This window comes from Hemiscyllium ocellatum, chromosome 9 (assembly GCF_020745735.1).
Source record: "Hemiscyllium ocellatum isolate sHemOce1 chromosome 9, sHemOce1.pat.X.cur, whole genome shotgun sequence".
Lineage (NCBI taxonomy): Eukaryota > Metazoa > Chordata > Chondrichthyes > Orectolobiformes > Hemiscylliidae > Hemiscyllium > Hemiscyllium ocellatum.
The window spans coordinates 85,196,318-85,215,077 of NC_083409.1; the positions used below are offsets into that span (position 1 = coordinate 85,196,318).

Below are 18,760 nucleotides of genomic sequence, written 5' to 3' on the forward strand. Positions count from 1 at the left end.
AATTGTTCGTAATCAAGATAAACTGAAATGTAATATTTATTTACTCTACCAAAATACTTGCATTGTCACTTACTCATCCTGTTGGGTAAAATTGTATGGAGAAACATAAAGCAAGAGAAAAAGAAAGCTAAAAATTTAAATAATGGCTAATCAATAGTCACACTGATGCTTTATAAGCTTTCCAATCATTTTCACTGAATGGTTCTTTTGAAGATAGCCCTGACTACTCTTGTGATTTTATTATTGCTGTCTGTTATTGATGTAGATTTATTCAGAGTACCTGCTTGCTTGCAAGCTGCAGTAAGATTAACCATTGTCCTTGCTATGATGTCACAGCATCCAAATGGTATTATTCCCCTGGAGCTCATCTCTGTCATTATAATATGCACCGTCCTGTATATGAAACTGATGAGATGGCTGGAAACCAGGAACTATTATCGTTTGGTAGCAAAAGTTCGCTTGAGAAGGGAAGCAGCATTCAAGAAAATGAAAAATGCTATGAGTCAGATTAAAGAAATGGTAAGTGTGGGAATTGCCAGATTCTGGTTCATGTTCTGCAAAAAAAAATTGTGTCGTTCTGTGCAGTCTCTATATGTTTGTAGTTTTAAAAAACCTTGTATTTCATCCAGCCTTTCCTGAACAAAACACTTAAATAGTCTGATTGAAGAGTGGGTCTTTCTATAAATGCAGTGATAGCAAGACTTAAAATACTGTGGATGGATTTTGGGTTCGATCCATTTATTTTGGAATCCTGACTAATCTGGGATGTGCAATTATACAATTCTTGCGTTTTCTTTTCCCCCACCCTTCATCTGATGATATAATAAAAAAAGACATGGCTTAGAGAGATGGAATATTCTCGCAGAATTGTTGACATTTCTGCCCCTGCTATTCTGTACATCAAATGGAGTGCTTATTTAGGACTGGACCCTCACCAAAAATACTGAAAAAACCTTTATCAACCAGAGTTAGGATAGCAACTTTTTGTTGAAAAGGGATTAGGTTTTAAAAAAAGATGGTATATTGTCAATGTCTGCCAACATCTCTTCACAAAAACTTGTTGATATCATAATATTTCTTTCAATTCTCTTTCTCTTCTCCATTCACTCTAATCCTTCTTGGAGACATAATGCTTGCTGTCATCACAGAGTGCTCATTTTTTGGCTTTCTGTTTGATGTAGAGTATTTTCATCTGGAATCACTTATTTGCTTAAACAATTTATCACATATTTAAAGCTTTATATGAAAACATGTACAAGATTGCAATGTAATTATTGATGAGGAAGCTCCAATTTGTGCATCGCAGTTCACCATCCAGACATACTTGAAGCTCTTACCCATTGTGAGATGTATTCTTTCTTCCAAGCTTCCAGGATTTTTGTGATATCAAACTTTAAATTGCCTCACAGTACTTCTACTTCCAAAGTCTCCCATTTAAGAAGGAGATGAGGTGTTTTTGTTTTCTCTCTCAAAGCTTTGAGAGTCTTTGAAACTCTTTCCCAGACAGCAACACTTTCAGGCAGAGGTAGATAGAGTTTTGACTAACAAGGGAATCAATGGTTATCAGGGGGAGGCAGGAATGTGGTTCTGAGGCCAAGGCAAAGCAGGACAGAGAGGCTGAATGATCACTGCTTCCTTACTTGTATTTTTGTTCATCAAACAACTGAAAATAAAACCACTTATTCATCTCTTCTAATATCCATTATTATCTCTATTTCATTTATTCCTGAATAAACTCAGACAATGCTGAAAATGTGTTGCTGGAAAAGCGCAGCAGGTCAGGCAGCATCCAAGGAACAGGAAATTCGACGTTTCAGGCATAAGCCTTTCATCAGATTCCTGATGAAGGGCTTATGTCCGAAACGTCGAATTTCCTGTTCCTTGGATGCTGCCTGACCTGCTGCGCTTTTCCAGCAACACATTTTCAGCTCTGATCTCCAGCATCTGCAGACCTCACTTTCTCCTCGAAGATTTAAACTCAGACAACAAAGACTAATGAAACGTCTTTGACCTAAAACATGAACTCTCTTTCACTCTTCCTACATATTCTGCCTGACCCTTTGAGAGTTTCTAGATTTTCTGTTTTAATAAAACATATACATGTACGGGATGTAAGAGCAGTCTTGCTTACTCACCTTCATAGGAAGGGAAAAAACAAAATAATTAGCATTTGATTATATAACTAATAACTAATTTTTGAAGGATATATCTTGCAAAATACTTTTGTCAGAATAATTGAAGGCCTTGGGCATTGCTCCTTGATTATTTTATGGCCAAATTGAAAACATAATGAATGCAACTCTGATAAAAGGAGAACTTGGGTTCTGTAGTTAATGAGGCAAATTCCATTCCTTGTTTTATTGTGCGATTTTAACTGTAGCAAGTGATATGTTTGATTTAACTCAAGATGGAAGCTAACTTTAATAACAAAATTACAGGATTTAAGCATCACACATTTGTCTTCAAGCTTCATCCAGGCTTTTTTGATGTACAGGGATTTTCCCCTTTGAACCAGAAAAATGGGTATATTTGTACAGATTGTGCACTTTAGTGCAGACTGCAGGATAGGAAATGCCAGCCTTGGGAAGAAATGTTAAATCAAGGCTCTGCATGCTGTTCTCTCAACAAAACCTAAAGGACAAATTAACTTACTTCAAGAAGAAACTGGACAACCACCTGATGAAGGAATGGCGCTTCGAAAGCTAGTGTGCTTCCAATTAAACCTGTTGGACTATAACCTGGTGTTGTGTGATTTTTAACTTTGAACACTGAAGTTCTCTTTGTATCCTGATAAACATGAGTCGCTCAACTTTCATTTCTGAACAGATTAGTGCAGCTGGTATTTATCTCACTTCTGTTTGTCAAAACATGCCAGACGCAAATTCGCTGCAGTTACAATTCAACACTAGATCAGAGGCAATGAAGTGCTTTGGTTTGCATTGAAGTCATAAAATGTGCAAAGTCTTACATTCTAATATGAGTTTCAAGTTCATGGCTGCATTGGGTTCATCTGATATAATTTCCTTGAATTCACAATAAATCTTCCTGAGTGGAAGCTATACTCAGTGTTCAGGGATGTGTAAGGCTAGGTGCATTAGTTAGGGGTAAATATAAGACAGTATGTTTGGGGAATGGGTCTGGGTGGGTGTCTGTTTGGAAGATCAGTGTGGACTTGTTGGGCCGAAGGGACTGTTTCCACTCAGTAGGGATTGTATATTGTACATATAGGTGGCTGGGGGCAAAACGGGCCAACATCAGGAGTAGCATTTGATTATACCTCTACTCTTGCTCCCCATAGCCAAGTCAAAGATTGATAAATCACTGTGATAGCACACATCCATCCATACTTCCTGCCCCCACATCCTTTTGAAGTGGCATAGGATTGCTGGGGATGCCTATTTCCTGACCACGCTGAATTGTACAGTGGAAATGGCTGCTCCAACCTCATTCTAAGTTTTTTTCAGTCAACTAATAACTTATTCAACCATTTCTGAACATGGCTGAATAGGCTGGGGCTATTTTCTCTGGAGTATCAGAGGCTGTGGGGTGACCTTATAGAGGTTGATAAAATCTTGAGGGACATGAATAGAGTGGATGGCCATGGTCTTTTCCCCAGGATGGAGGAATTCAAAACTAGAGGGCATAGTTTTAAGCTGAGAGGGGAAATATTTCAAAAGGATCCAAGGGGCAACTTTTTTATGCAGAGGGTGATGTGTGAATGGAATGAGTTACTAGAGGAAATAGTGGAGGCTGGTACAATTACAACATTTAATAGCTGTCTGGATGGACATATGAATAAGAAGTGTTAGAGGAATATGGGCCAAGTGCTGGCAAATGGAATTAGAGTAATTTGGGAGATGTGGTCAGCATGGATGAGTTGGATCAAAGGGTCTGTCTCCTTGCTGTATATCTTGATGACTTTATGTTAAGAGTGTTATGAAGATGTGGGTGTATTGCATCTTTAAGAGAGTCAAAAGCTAGCAGTGATAGCACCAAGTGTTCTCAATAAGATACAATTTAACATGTGATCCAGCTACTGGGGTAGCTAGGGTAGCTGGTTGCCTAGAGACAAAAACAGATTCGAATTAGGCCAATCAGTTTACATTATATTCCACCCCCCCCCCGCACCAAACAAAAACAAACTCCAATCAAGTTTGAATTTATTATATTGACAATCTTAAAAGCCAATGAAACAATCCGATGAGTTAGAGGTATAAGATCAGGGAAAATTGAACTGTTGGGAGGAGAACTGCTAAGCCAGCATGTAGAGACTACCTGAAAAATATCTCTCTTAAAGGTACCTTTAACGATTAGCAAACTGTGAAGCAGAATCCCCAAGAAGAAGGAAAGAAGACTGGAATATAGAGAAGAACTGAAAGCTGCCGGGTTTTGAGATAAAAAGTTTTGTTATATAAATTTTAATCAGGAGTTTTATTGGTGTACTATTGTAGAAGGGGAAGGTAAAAAATAGGTTAGAGGAAGGAGTTGTAAATAATTGTTGCTTAATCATTCTCTGTTACACTTTAAGAAATAAAGTTGTTAATTTTTACTTTAAATAGTTCTTGTCCTCTAATATTTTCACAGATTACTGCTCTGGATAAATCTTTTCTGTGTTGCTGGTTTAAATTAAGCAGAAAAGTTTACCCCATGTCATAACAGTTTGGGGGCTCATTGTTGGAGTTTGAATAGATTTTGGGGTATGAAAATTCCCAGCAAATTTAAACACTTGTAGGTTAGTGTCCTAGATCTTTAAATAAAATGTTGGACTATAACCTGGTGTTGTGTGATTTTTAACTTTGTACACCCCAGTTCAACACTGGGAACTCCAAATCATAAATAAAATGTAGGTGAGACAAGTTGTTTACTTTCAGTGACTTGTGGTTGATTAAATTAAAAGTGAGAGAAATGGCTCTTAAAATTGCTAAAGAGGTTCTGGGATTTGAAGATGATTCTCTAATTTGCTAAGAAAGTTTAGAATGAAAGAAAAATATCATACTTTTAGAATTAGCAAATAAGTTAGGCTTGAGTTTCCCTGTCAGGGAATTACTCAAATGCTTAGGTGTGTCAGAGAAACAGATAAGTGCAGTAGAGGTAGAAAAACTTCAACTACATTTGAGGAAAATGGAGTTAGAAGATAAACAGAGAGAGGAAAGAGAGAGAGAAAAGTTCTTGGCTGAGTAAAGTGAGAGAGAAGAAAAGGAAAGCGAAAGAGAGAGAGGGAAAAGAAAAAGACAGAAGGTTCTTAGCTGAGCAAAAAGAGAGAGAATTTGAACTTGCAAAGTTGTGACTTAGTCAGCAAAGTCAAGTTAACAGGATGGAGATTAAAAGAGAAGGTAGTGATATAGACAAATATTCAAAACTCTGCCACATTTTGATGAAAAAGATGTCGAAGGCTTCTTTATTTCATTTGAAAAATTGTCTAGGCAGATGGAGTGATCTGAGGATTTATGGGTAATGCTAATTCAGACTAAACTGGTAGGCAGAGTTAGTGAGGTTTTTGCCGCACTGTCAGATGAGGGGTCGAGAGATTAAGAGGTTAAACAGAAAATTTTAAGTGCTTATGAATTGGTACCAGAAGCATATAGACAGTGGTTCAGAAACAAAGAAGGAACCAGGCCAGACTTATGTTGAGTTCAAAATAATTAAACATAGTTATTTTGATCGATGGGTATGTGTTTTGAAAACAGATAGGAACTTTTAAGCTCTATGCGAGATTATTCTGCTGGAGGAGTCTAAAAACTGACTTCCAGAGATAGTAAGAATTCAGATGGAGGAACAGAAAGTTCAGGAAGTGAGAAGGGTAGCAGAATTATCAGATGAGTACATGCTGGTGCATAAGACATGCTTCCAGCCAGAATTTCGTCCTGTGAGGGATAGAAGTTGGGAGAAAGGGAGATCCTACATTATGAAACCAAGAGAAGAGATCACTGGTAAGAATTTACTACAGGATAAAAAAGAAGCCCAAGAGGTTGGAAAGGATGTGAAAGGCCTCAGGTGTTTTCACTGTGGTAAAGTGGGACACGTAAAGTCACAGTGCTGGTCATTAAAGAAAGGCACTGTGGGAAAAGATTAGATTACATACAGTGTGGAAACAGGCCTTTCAGCCCAACAAGTCCACACTGACCCTCCGAAGAACAACCCACCCAGACCCATTCCCCTACCTTTACCCAACACTAGAGGCAATTTACCATGGCCAATTCACCTAACCTACACATCTTTTTTTGGACTGTGGGAGGAAACCGGAGCACCTGGAGGAAACCCATGCAGGCACAGGGAGAATGTGCAAACTCCACACAAACAGTTGCCTGAGGAGGGAATTGAATCCAGGTCTCTGGCACTGTGAGGCAGCAATTTTAATCACTGTGCCACCATGCTGCCCATAAAAGATGTGGTTAAAGAACCTAAGTTAGTGGCATTAGTAAAAGTGGTAAAGGAGACACAAAGAAGAGCCGAGGAGCTGCAGGAGAGTGCACAGCTGAGGAAGGGACTGGGTATGAAACTAGTATCTGATCTCTACAAAGAATTTGCCTCTGTGGGTAGAGTTTACTCAGAAAGAACAGGGGGAGAAGGACAAGGAGTTATAATTTTGAGAGATACAGGATCTAACCAGTCACTGATAGTAAGGGATGAACGAATTTGCACTCTTTCTGATCTGTTACCCGAGAGTGTGGTAATTTGTGGGTTGGATGGACAGAAATTTAGCATTCCCTGATGTAAGATCAGTTTGGAGTGCCAACTTAAGACTGGGGAATTTACAGTGGGAGTGATTGTCAGAGTGTCGGTTTCAGGAACTCAGTTTGTTCTTGGGAATGATTTGGCAGAATCCAAGGTGGAAGTGACAACCCTTGTTGTGGAAAAGCCCAAGGAAGATCAAGAAACTGGGGAGTTAAAACAAAAATATCCTGATATTTTCCCAGACTGTATGGTAACCAGATCCCACTATCATAAGTCACAGCATGAAGCGAAAAGTAAAGAGAAAGATGAAGGAGTTGAGCTTCAGTTAGCAGATACCCTGTATGATGTAATGGTGCAGGAAAAACCTGAACAGGCACAGGGTCAGACAGAAGTGTTTAAGTCCTGAAAGTCTAAGAAACTTGCAACAGCAAGATAAGACAATACAAGGTATATATGTGGATGTGTACTCTGAAAAGGAGGCAGAGAATATTCCGGAGGGTTATTATCTGAAAAATAGAATTCTAAGGTGAAAATGGAGACCACAGCAGATTAGTGCAGAGGAGAAATGGGCTGCAACACACCAAATTGTGTAGCCGGTAGCATACAGACAGGAAGTGTTACGGGTAGTACATAAACTACCTGTAGGAGGTCACCTAGGGGCACGAAAGACTCAGGCTAAGGTACAAAAACATTTTTATTAACCTGGAATGCACAAGGATGTGGTTAATTTTTGCTGTACATGCCATACATGCCAAATAGTAGGTAAGCCACAGGTGGTAATAAAACCAGCACCTTTGTTGCCAATTCCCGCATTTGAAGAACCTTTCACGCTGGTTATAATTGATTGTGTAGGTTCCCTCCTGAGAACTAAAAGTGGGAACCAGTACTTCTTAACCATAATGGATGTGTCTGCCAGATTTCTGGAGGCAATTCCATTATGGAGTATCAAGGCAAAAAGGGTAGTAGAGGAGTGAGTAGCTTTCTTCACACGGTATGGGCTAACAAGAGAGATTCACTCGACCCAAGGGTCAAATTTTACTGCTAGGCTGTTTAAGGAAGTTATAGATAGCTTACGTATACAGCACTTTAAATGCAGTGTGTATCATCCTGAATCCCAGGGAGCTTTAGAAAGGTGGCATCAGACCTTGAAGACCATGTTGAGAGCATACAGTCAGGACTACCCAAATGATTGGGATAAAGGTATCCCACTTATATTGTTTGCCATTAGGGATGGCCAAAACAAATCTATTCAGCTCACTCCCTTTGAATTAGCTAAACAGCACCTAAAGAGGGCACAATACAGAATGAAGCAGGTGGCAGATAAAAGCTCTGAGACTTGGATGTTTTCCCAAGGGGTTAACATGTTAGTACTGTTACCAGTGATATGAGATCTGTCAAAGCCAGGTTTAGTGGCCGCTATCAAATTGAGAAAAAGTTGAGTTAGGTAACTATTTAGCAAAGATGCCAGATAGAAAAAAATGGTATTGGGTGTGTCATGTGAACCTGTTGAAATCGTATTATACTAGAGAGAAAGAATTGGAGAAACAGGTGTTAGTTACAGCCCCTTGGAGTGAGGAATCAAATCCAGATGATGTGGATTTTGATATGCCTCAAAATGGATTAAAAATTGAAGATGTCTTTGTGGGATAGGTTAGTAAGCTATCTATCTCAAGAGCATAGAACACAATTGAAATATTTCTTACTGCAGGATAAGGACATATATAAGAATCAGATGGGGAGGTCTAATGCTCCTGTACATGAAATAAATGAAGGGAATACTGCTCTGATAAAACAACATCCATATTGCTTTCAAAGCCAGACAGGTCCAGATGTAAGTGGAGGCAATGCTCAATGAAGACATCATCGAACCAAGCCAGAGCAAGTGGAGTTCGCCAATCTCCTAGTTCCCAACCTGGACGGGGCTCGACGATTCTGAGTGGATTATCGGAAGGTCAACGCCATTACAAAATCGGACTCATATCCAATTCCTAGAGAGTCCGACAAGCAGTTACATCATCAAGTTGGACTTAATGCGTGGTTACTGGCAGGTACCTTTACCAGAGATGGTGAAAGAAATTTCTGCATTTGTAAATGTAAATGGGCTATATCAGTTTAAAGTGATTCCCTTTGGAATGAAGAACGCAGCTGTCACATTCCAAAGACTCATGAACAGAATTATGGCTGAGTTAACAAACTGTATAGTCTATTTGGATGATGTAGTGATCTTTAGTAAGTCCTGGAAAGATCACATGGTACAGTTGGCAGAGCTCTTTGAACAACTACGAGAAGCAAAACTGGTGATCAATTTAAATAAAACTGAATTTGTGAAAGCAGTGGTGATGTTCTTGGGACATAACATCGGTCATGGAAGGTTGACACTGCAGAATGCAAAGACAAAGGCCATTGAGGAACTTCCATGGCTAACCTCAAAGAAAGAGGTGCTTCAATTCTTAGTGCTCAACGGATTCTATCAGAAGTTTGTTCCAAACAGTGTAGTAGCACTGTTAACTGATTTGCTGAAGAAGAACACAAAGTTTCAGTGGACAGAACTATGCCAGAAGACATTTGACCATTTGAAAGCTATATTAAACCAGTTTTAGCTACACCAAACTTAATAAAACCTTTTAAAGTCACCATTGATGCTAGTGACATTGGAGTTGGAGCTGTATTACAGGAAGATGAGGATGGGATTGAATTGCCAGTTGGTTACTTTTCAAAGAAGATTAACATCCACCAGAGGAAATACTCCATGTCAAAAAAGAGTTATTGAATTTAGTACTGGCCTTACAACATTTTAATGTGTATGTCATGAACAAAGCATCAGCAACAGTTGTGCACATGGATCACAATCTGCTTACATTCTTAGAATGCCTTCAAGACAAGAATATGAGACTATTTCTTTGGAGTCTTGAATTACAGACTGTTAATTTAAAAATCATACATGTTCCAGTCGTAAGTTGCAGTTGCGTTATCGTTGATTTGACTGATAAATTTTAGATGAGATTTGTATTAATTTAATGTTTTTTATATATACATATATGGGAAGAAGTTACAGTGAACTTATACCAAAGTTATCTGTATGTTAGGATAATGTGTTGTAAAAACAGAAAAAAAACCTGAAGCCATCTTTTCATTATGATGGTTCATTTTTTTCTTAAGGAGGAGGTGTTATGAAGATGTGGATGTACTGTAACTTGAAGAAAGTTAAAAGTGACAGCACCAAGTGTTCTCAATAAGATTAGATTACTTACAGTGTGGAAACAGGCCCTTGGGCCCAACAAGTCCACACCGACCCGCCGAAGCGCAACCCACCCATACCCCTACATATACCCCTTACCTAACACGGCCAATTCACCTGACCCGCACATCTTTGGACTGTGGGAGGAAACCGGAGCACCCGGAGGAAACCCACGCAGACACGGGGAGAACGTGCAAACTCCACACAGTCAGTCGCCTGAGGTGGGAATTGAACCCAGGTCCCTGGCGCTGTGAGGCAGCAGTGCTAACCACTGTGCCACCGTGCTGCCCTAAATATGATGTAATTTGTAGTCCAGCTACAGGGGTAGCTAGAGTAGTTGGTTGCCTGGAGTCAAAAACAGATTCAAATTGGGCCAATCAGTTTACATTATATCCCCCCAAAAAACCAAACTCCAATCAAGTTTGAATTTAGTATATTGACAATCTTAAAAGTCAATGACACATTCCGATGCTTTAGGGGTATAAGACTGGGGAAAATTGAAAAGTTGGGAGGAGAACTGCCAAGCTAGCATGTAGAGACTGCCAAAAATAACTCTCTTAAAGTTACCTTTATCGATCTTTAACCTGTGAAGCAGAATCCTCAAGAAGAAGGAAAGAAGCCCGGAATACAGAGAAAAACCGAAAGCTGCCTGGTTTTGAGATAAGAAGTTTTGTTTTGTAAATCTTAATTGGGGATTTTATCGGACTAATATTGTAGAAGGAAAAGTAAAAGATAGGTTAGAGGAAGGAGTTATAGATTCATAGAGATGTATAGCATGGAAACAGACCCTTCGGTCCAACCCGTCCATGCTGACCAGATATCCCAACCCTATCTGGTCCCACCTGCCAGCACCTGGCCCATGTCTCTCTAAACCCTTCCTCGTCCTATACCCATCCAAATGCCTTTTAAATATTGCAATTGTACCAGCCTCCACCACTTCCTCTGGCAGCTCATTCCATACACGTACCACTCTCTGTGTGAAAAAGTTGCATCTTAGGTCCCTTTTATATCTTTCCCCACTCACCCTAAACCCATGCCCTATAGTTCTGGACCCCCACTTCAGGGAAAAGACTTTGTCTATTTATCCTATCCAAACCTGTCATAATTTTATAAACCTCTATAAGGTCACCCCTCAGCCTCCGATGCTCCAGAGTTGTAAATAGCTGTTAGTTAATCATTCTCTGATATACTTTTAGAAATAAAGTTGTTAATTTTTACTTTAAATAGTTCCTGTCCTCTTGAAGTTTCACAGATTACCACATGGGATAAATCTTTTCCGTGTTGTGGTTTATATTAAGCAGGAGAGTTTACCCCGTGTCGTAACAAGAGTGAGCCATGTAGTATGGACTGGGTATGGGTGGCAGGTTAAATAACCAGTTGGTTTATTCATTCCAGATGCAGTCTGGAAATCACTTAAAGAGTTGAATAACTTTTCACAAAATCTCAGTTCTTAATACAGTACTGTTCACTATTGTACCAGACAGTTAATCTTCAGGCTGGTATTTTTGGGGATCAAAGTTAGTGACGTAAAGTGATTTGATCAGAGCATGGTGCATCTTAACTGCTTCTTCTTCCTTTGTTTTCTGCTCAGGTACACATAATATGAGAAAATAACATGGGAAGCAAAATTCACAATTCATTTATAGTAGCAGGATTGACATGATGAGTTTCATAAAATAGTTTGCAATCTGATTATGTGTGTTTAGCTTGGATGAGAAGGGAAAAAGGTATTGTAGCTAGCACTTGCCCTAGCACCTGGCCTCCTGCTTCTCTACTGCTGACCTTCCTCTGGGCCTATGCCGCTTCTAGAGGATGTGGGAGCATGAAATGAGTACTAGTGTCTGCAATTCCCATTGCAGTGATTTATCAATCTTTGTCTTGGCTATGGAGAGCAGGAGCAGTGGTATAATGAGATGCTGCTCCTGATGTTGGCGTGTTCTGTCCCCAGCAAGCTTTCCAAATATAATGGTTTCCCTAGAGCCCTTCTTCCCAGTTACTGGGCCCTGGTGCATCATCTCTGTGTCCCAAGCCATGATTGGGAGGTATAGTACCTGCATGGATCAAAGACAGGGATGGAAAATTAAAAGCTGAATAATTCATGGGCCCTTATAACTACAGATGTTGACCCATTCATTTGAATAAGTACAATGTCCTGGATTAAATCATCCTCTGATTCCTCCTTCTGACTTATTTGAATTTTGAAGAAATATTAACAAAGCAATAAGTAGACAGTTAGTATTAGATTTTGTATTGAATCAGACCTAACTTTCCTTTGTTTTCTTTCATTTTATATTCCATTTGGTCAAGTCTCCTTTATGTGCTTGCGGCATACTTTGTTCCTGAATGTGCATGTCATAACATCTGAATTGATCCATCAGTAACTGGCTGTTTACAATATAACCAAGAAAATGTTCTCTTCCTCCTAGGAAACCTACCAAGGAAACAGTGATTCTGCCCACTTTTTCTCACTTCCTGATCTCTGTAAATCGATAAACAAAGGGGATATATCACCAAGTTACGTGTTACATGCTTATCTGGAGCAGGTAAGAGAAAAGCCATGGCTTCACATCAGGCATAAAAGCAGATGTAGGCCACTTACCTTTAGATCCTGCTCAGTCATTCATTGCTATCATGGCTGACGGGCATGGTGGGCGGCACAGTGGCAGTGGGCGGCACGGTGGCACAGTGGTTAGCACTGCTGCCTCACAGCGCCTGAGACCCGGGTTCAATTCCCGACTCAGGCGACTGACTGTGTGGAGTTTGCAGTACGGTGGCTCGATTCCAGCCTCTGACAACTGTCCATTTGGAGTTTGCACATTCTCCCCATGTCTGTGTGGGTTTCCTCCGGGTGCTCCGGTTTCCTCCCACAGTCCAAAGATGTGCAGGTCAGGTGAATTGGCCATGCTAAATTGCCCGTAGTGTTAGGTAAGAGGTAAATGTAGGGGTATGGGTGGGTTGCGCTTCGGCGGGTCGGTGTGGACTTGTTGGGCCGAAGGGCCTGTTTCCACACTGTAAGTAATCTAATCTGACCTGTGACCTAACTCCATCATCCATTCTTATCCCCATCGGTTAACAAAAATCTCATTGATGTTTTGAAATTAACAATTGATCTTCTACCACCAATTGTCATTTTTGAAAGAGAGTTCCAAATTTTTGGAACGTAGAGTCACAGAGATGTATAGCACAGAAACATACCCTTTGGTCCAACTTGTCCATGCTGACCAGATATCCCAACCCAATCTAGTCGAACTTGCCATATCCCTCCAAACTCTTCCTATTCATATACCCATCCAAATGCGTCTTAAATGTTGCAATTGTACCAGCCTCCACCACTTCTTCTGGCAGCTCATTCCATACATGTACCACCCTCTGCATGAAAAAGTTGCCCCTTAGTTCTCTTTTATATCTTTCCCCTCTCACCCTAAACCTATGCCCTCTAGTTCTGGACTCCCCAACCCCAGGGAAAAGATTTTGCCTATTTACCCCATCCATGCCCCTCATAATTTTGTAAACCTCTATAAGGTCACCCCTCATCCTCCAACACTCCAGGGAAACCAGCCTCAGCCTGTTCAGTCTCTCCCTATAGCTCAAATCCTCCAACCCTGGCAACATCCTTGGAAATCTTTTCAGAACCCTTTCAAGTTTCACAACATCTTTCTGATAGGAAGGAGACCAGAATTGCATGCAATATTCCAACAGTGTCCTGTACAGTCGCAACATGACCTCCCGACTCCTGTACTCAATATTCTGACCAATAAAGGAAAGCATACCAAACGCCTTCTTCACTATCCTATCTACCTGCGACTCCGCTTTCAAGGAGCTATGAACCTGCACTCCAAGGTCTCTCTTTTGCATGTGGAAGTGTGTCCCAGTTTCACTCTGTGTGAATTTTCTCCCCTCTGCCAATATGTTCCTCTGGTTGTTTGAAAAGGACATATAGGTTATTGGACATATAGTTGCCAGCGTAGCAGCAATGCTCCTCCAAAACTCACGAACAGCATATGTAGTGTAGACAGTGAATGTCAGCAGGCAAATTTTTTCTGAAAAACTTGATCATTGCACCTCCTTACAAAAACGTCTACCAGCTAATTGCTAACCACGTCCAGGTACATAATGCCTTCCCTAAATTGTGATTTGGAGTTGCCGGTGTTGGACTGGGGTGTACAAAGTTAAAAATCACACAACACCAGGTTATAGTCCAACAGGTTTAATTGGAAGCACACTAGCTTTCAGAGCGGCGCTCCTTCATCAGGTAGTTTTCACACTAGCTTTCAGAGCACCGCTTCTCATTAAACCTGTTGGATGATAACCTGGTGTTGTGTGATTTTTAACTTTGTCCTTCCCTAAGTTATTTCCTGCTTATTCAACTACTCCAACAAGACCCTTGTCCATTGGCCTCAGCGTGAGAGGGGGAAGATCACTATGACTCACACTAGGGTCTTTCTAGTCTGCAATCTCTAGTGACTTTAGCCTGCGAGCCACAGATTTCCAAACTCTTACATTTTTCCTCCAATAAACCATTGCTGTGTTGTCAATTCCACTTATTGACATGAGTTAATCATTCAACATAGACTTTGACATTCACTGATTGTAATTTGTCCATCGGGCTCCATAGCTCAGGGGTTAGAGTGCAGGTCTTGTAAACTATCGGTCGTGAGTTCAAATCTCACTGGGGCCCCTTTGGATTTAGGGGTGGCACGGTGGCTCAGTGGTTAGCATTACTGCCTCACAGAATCAGAGTCTCAAGTTCAATCCCAGCCTTGTGTGACCGTATGTGTGGAGTTTGTACATTCTCCCTGTGTCTGTGTGGGCTTCTCCTCACAGTCACAAAGATGTGCAGGTCAGCCAAATTGCCCATAGTGTTAGGTGCATTAGTCAGAGGCAAATGGGTCTGGCTGGGTTACTCTTCGGAGGGTCGGTGTGGACTGGTTGGGCTGAAGGCCCTATTTCCATATGGTAGGAAATCTAAATCTAAACTTGGCTTGCTAATCTGAAGGTAGGAAAAGTTATGGATGAGTAGCTTTGCAATGTGAGTGTGTTTTTCTGAAACTTGGATATATTCTCCGTTCTTTCCTCTACCAATTTAGTCAGCAAAAAGAGTGGGAGTAATGTGTGACCTGTGGAAGGGTTCTGAAGATATTTGAGGCCACTCACAATACTATGCCTTGCAGGAAATAGGAAAATTATGCCATAGGTGTTGAACATGTACTAGCTACAGTAATTACTGTAAATGCTATGATAAAGTTGTGGTTTTCTATTCATTGTTTTGAAGGCTTTGGAGGCCACAAGAAAGTTCAACTGCATTGTAGATTTTCTTCCTGAATGTCAAACACAACTTGCAGACTTGCATAACGCAAAGAAAGGACTACTGTATGGTATTCCCGTCAGCATCAAAGAAAGTATTAACTACAAGGTACAGATTTTTTTTGTAAAGTGCATTAAATATTGTGAATTATAAGTTCTTTGGAATGTGAAGATGCTTATTGGTGTGTTTTTTGTTACATTACTTAAGGAGATTAAAGTATTGAATACAGAGCAAGTGCCATATCTATTTCAATTCAGTACAGTTTTTCATCTCAAAAGCATTGACTACTTGTCATCATTTAGTGTATCATTGCAGGCTCTAGTCACTCTGATTTCTTGGACAACTAGTCTTTATTCACAGATGAGTGTTGACACAGCTACACAAGTGTTGGAATCTCCCAGTAGATAGCAGCAGATGAACAGGGCTCTGTGTGAGCTCTTGTTCACAGCCCATTCGCTCATACCTGCTTTCCTATTGGTTTCACTTTTGCTTCTGTTCTTTTCTTTAGCTTTATTCTCCTTTTCTTTTGGTCTTCTTTTCTTTTTTGTAGTGTATTGGCCAGCATCAATGCCATAGCAGGGAGAGAGGGCTGTAAGTGGAGTGGCAGACTTGGCTCCTCCTTGTGATTGGAGGCATCAGCAGCGGCACCGAGGACATTCTCCAACCATTTGGGGTTGTGGCATCGCCAGCAAAGCTCCTCCAGCCACTGGGGATGGTGGCATCACTACCAGTGGCACAGGACTCTTCAGGATGGCGGTGCTGGCAAGGAGACATCTGCAGCTGAAGCAGGACTTGTGGCTTGGCGGCAGCCTGGTCTGGCAGCTGAGCTGGGGTGTCTTGGTTGCGGGGTGAGTGTGGGTTCAGTGGCAGCGGCAAAGTGGGCCCAGCAGCGATGAGATAGTGCCTAAAGTAGGGCGTTTCCATCATTGGTGGGTCCAGCACAGGCAGCGGCAAGTTGGTGAAGGTCTCCCTTGAGACTAGGTGTTGGCATGGACTAGGTCGGAAAGACTGATATTCTAAATTTTTTAACTTCTTTATTTTTCTAATTTATAATACTGGTATTTATTTCTTTACTTTGCAAAATTTTCATTTGTTTCCTAAGAATTTGATCCTAAGTATCTGTACCTAGGTAGCTTTGTACCCATGATGGCACTGTAATGCAACAATTGTAAACTTTTCACTGTATTTATTTGAGTACTTGTGACAATAAAGGTAATTCATTGCTTCATTCAATAGGGAACATTACAGTCAAGCCTTAGACTACTTTTGCCTGAAGTGTTTACATATGTAATTCCAGCTGCATTTGTTAAATAGTGAAGAAGTAAAACTCAAATTTCTTTACCTTTATCCATCTGGAGACTGAGGCCAATTGTAACATTCCTACTGCCACCCTAAATGATGTTAGTTGACTTAATGCTGAGCAGGAATCAAACTTATAACATTTGTGATTTACCTGGCTCAGAAGCTTCAGAGTCATAAAACCATACAGCTGTACAGCATAGAAACAGACCCTTTGGTCCAATTCGTCCACGCTGACCACATATCCTAAATTAATCTAATCCCATTTGTCAGCATTTGGCCCACATCTCTCTAATCCCTTGCTATTCATGTACCATTCTGATGCCTTTTAAACGTTGTAATTGTACAAGCCTCTGCCACTTCCTCTGGCAGCTCATTCCATACACGTGCTTCTCTCTGTGCGAGAAAAGTGCTCCTCAGGTCCCTTTTATATCTTTCCCCTCTCATTTTAAACTTATGCCGTACACTTTTTGGACTCTCTTGTCTATTTACACCCTGTCCAATGCTCCTCATGATTGTGTAAACCTCTATAAGGTCACTCCTCTGACTCCGACGCTTCAGTGAAAACAAACCCTGCCTATTTAACCTCTCCCTAAAGCTCAAGCCCTCCAATCTGGCAACATCCTTGTAAATCATTTCTGAACCCTTCCAAGTTTTACAACATCTTTCCTATAGCAGGGACACCAGAATTGAACACAGTGATCCAATAGTGGCCTAACCAATATCCTGTATAGCTGCAACATGACCTCCCAACTACTATACTCAATGCACTGACCCAATAAAGGCAAGCATACCAAATGGCTTCTTCACTACCCTATCTCATAGAATTCTACAGCATGAAAGAGGTCTTTTGGTCCATTACATCTGCACTAGTCATCAAACATTTACCTACTCTAGTCCCATTTCCCAGTACTTGAAGCAATTGCCGACTCTCTAATAATTTCAGTGAATAGCTTTTGCTGAAAAAGCTATTTGTCAAAGCTTTGTTTTGTCAAAGCTTTTCATCTTGCATTTATCAGGACATGTTGCCTTGTGTAATAGTTCAGACTGTCGAGATGACATTGTATTGCTGACCCAACATAATGATTATGCATGTGATATTTGCATGGGTTGGGGAGAGGATAGGTCCAATTTGTAGCCATAAAATCCAGCTCCATCTTTCTGATTGCAATCTTTTCTTGTTTAGTCTTGGCCGTCTGAGATATGAATTTTATTGATAATTCCAATATTCCCTGCAAGATGAGAAGAATTAAAATTTTAATCAAGGTTCAACAAGCTATCTAGTCAAAATGTACTACAACCCAATTGGTTAACAATAATAACATGTTCTAAAATTATTTTAATACAGGATCATGATTCAACTTGTGGACTAAGGAAATTCATAAACAAACCAGCAAGTGAAGACAGTGTAATAGTTAAAGTGCTGAAGAAACAAGGAGCAATTCCATTTGTGAAAACCAATGTTCCTCAGACATTACTCAGGTAATATTCAATAGAATGCTATTGCAATTTATAGAGTCTTTAAGCACCAGGAGAAATGTTTAGTTGTGCTGATTATGGTCTACATTAAATAGACTTGAATGTATCAACATACTCCACATAAGGTTTGTCATTGAATTTTTTTTAGTAAAGATAGAAATGTAACACCAAGGCTATTCATTACTGGAATAGTCGTAACACACTGGTTCTGGTACAATGTTACTTGCATATAAATAAATGTGTACATATGTATAAAGAATACAGTTTAAAAACCCCAAAATATCAGCGAATGTTAGAACTCAGAAACAAAAACAGAAATTGCTGGAATATCTCAGCAGGTCTGACAGCAGCTGTGAAGAGAGTTCAGAGTTAATGTTTTGGGTTCAGTGACCTTTCTTCAGAACTCAGTTTTCTCAGATTTCTCTCGCAGATGCTACCAGATCTGCTGGGCTTTTTCATGAATCTTTGGAACTGTTGACCCCAGGAAGCTTTGTCAAAGGTAGATATTATAGGATTTGGTGTTCTAGGTGAATTTAAAAACATGTGGATAGTGTGGAAAAATGGAGTTGAATTAGAAGATTAGACAACAGTATTTACTTGTTAGTCTAATTCAGTTCCTGGTCAATGATGACCCTTCAGAATGTTGATTGTGAAAGACTTGGCAATGATAATGTCACTGAATATCAAGAGATGAAGGTTATTTTACCTTTTGCTGCATATGGTCATTATCTGGCATTGTTTAGTGTGACACAAATGTGACTTTC

General features: G+C 40.2%; 1 protein-coding gene across 1 annotated transcript in view; it reads left to right on the forward strand.

The window, feature by feature from the left end:
* Window positions 1-327: 327 nt before the first annotated feature.
* LOC132818532 (vitamin D3 hydroxylase-associated protein-like) overlaps window positions 328-18,760 on the forward strand; it is a 57,603-nt gene continuing 39,170 nt past the window's right edge. Inside the window, exons 1-4 of the mRNA XM_060829592.1 lie at window positions 328-519; window positions 12,340-12,456; window positions 15,186-15,326; window positions 17,866-17,999. Of these exons, the coding sequence (XP_060685575.1) occupies window positions 328-519; window positions 12,340-12,456; window positions 15,186-15,326; window positions 17,866-17,999 (584 nt within the window). The remainder of the gene's footprint in view (window positions 520-12,339; window positions 12,457-15,185; window positions 15,327-17,865; window positions 18,000-18,760) is intronic.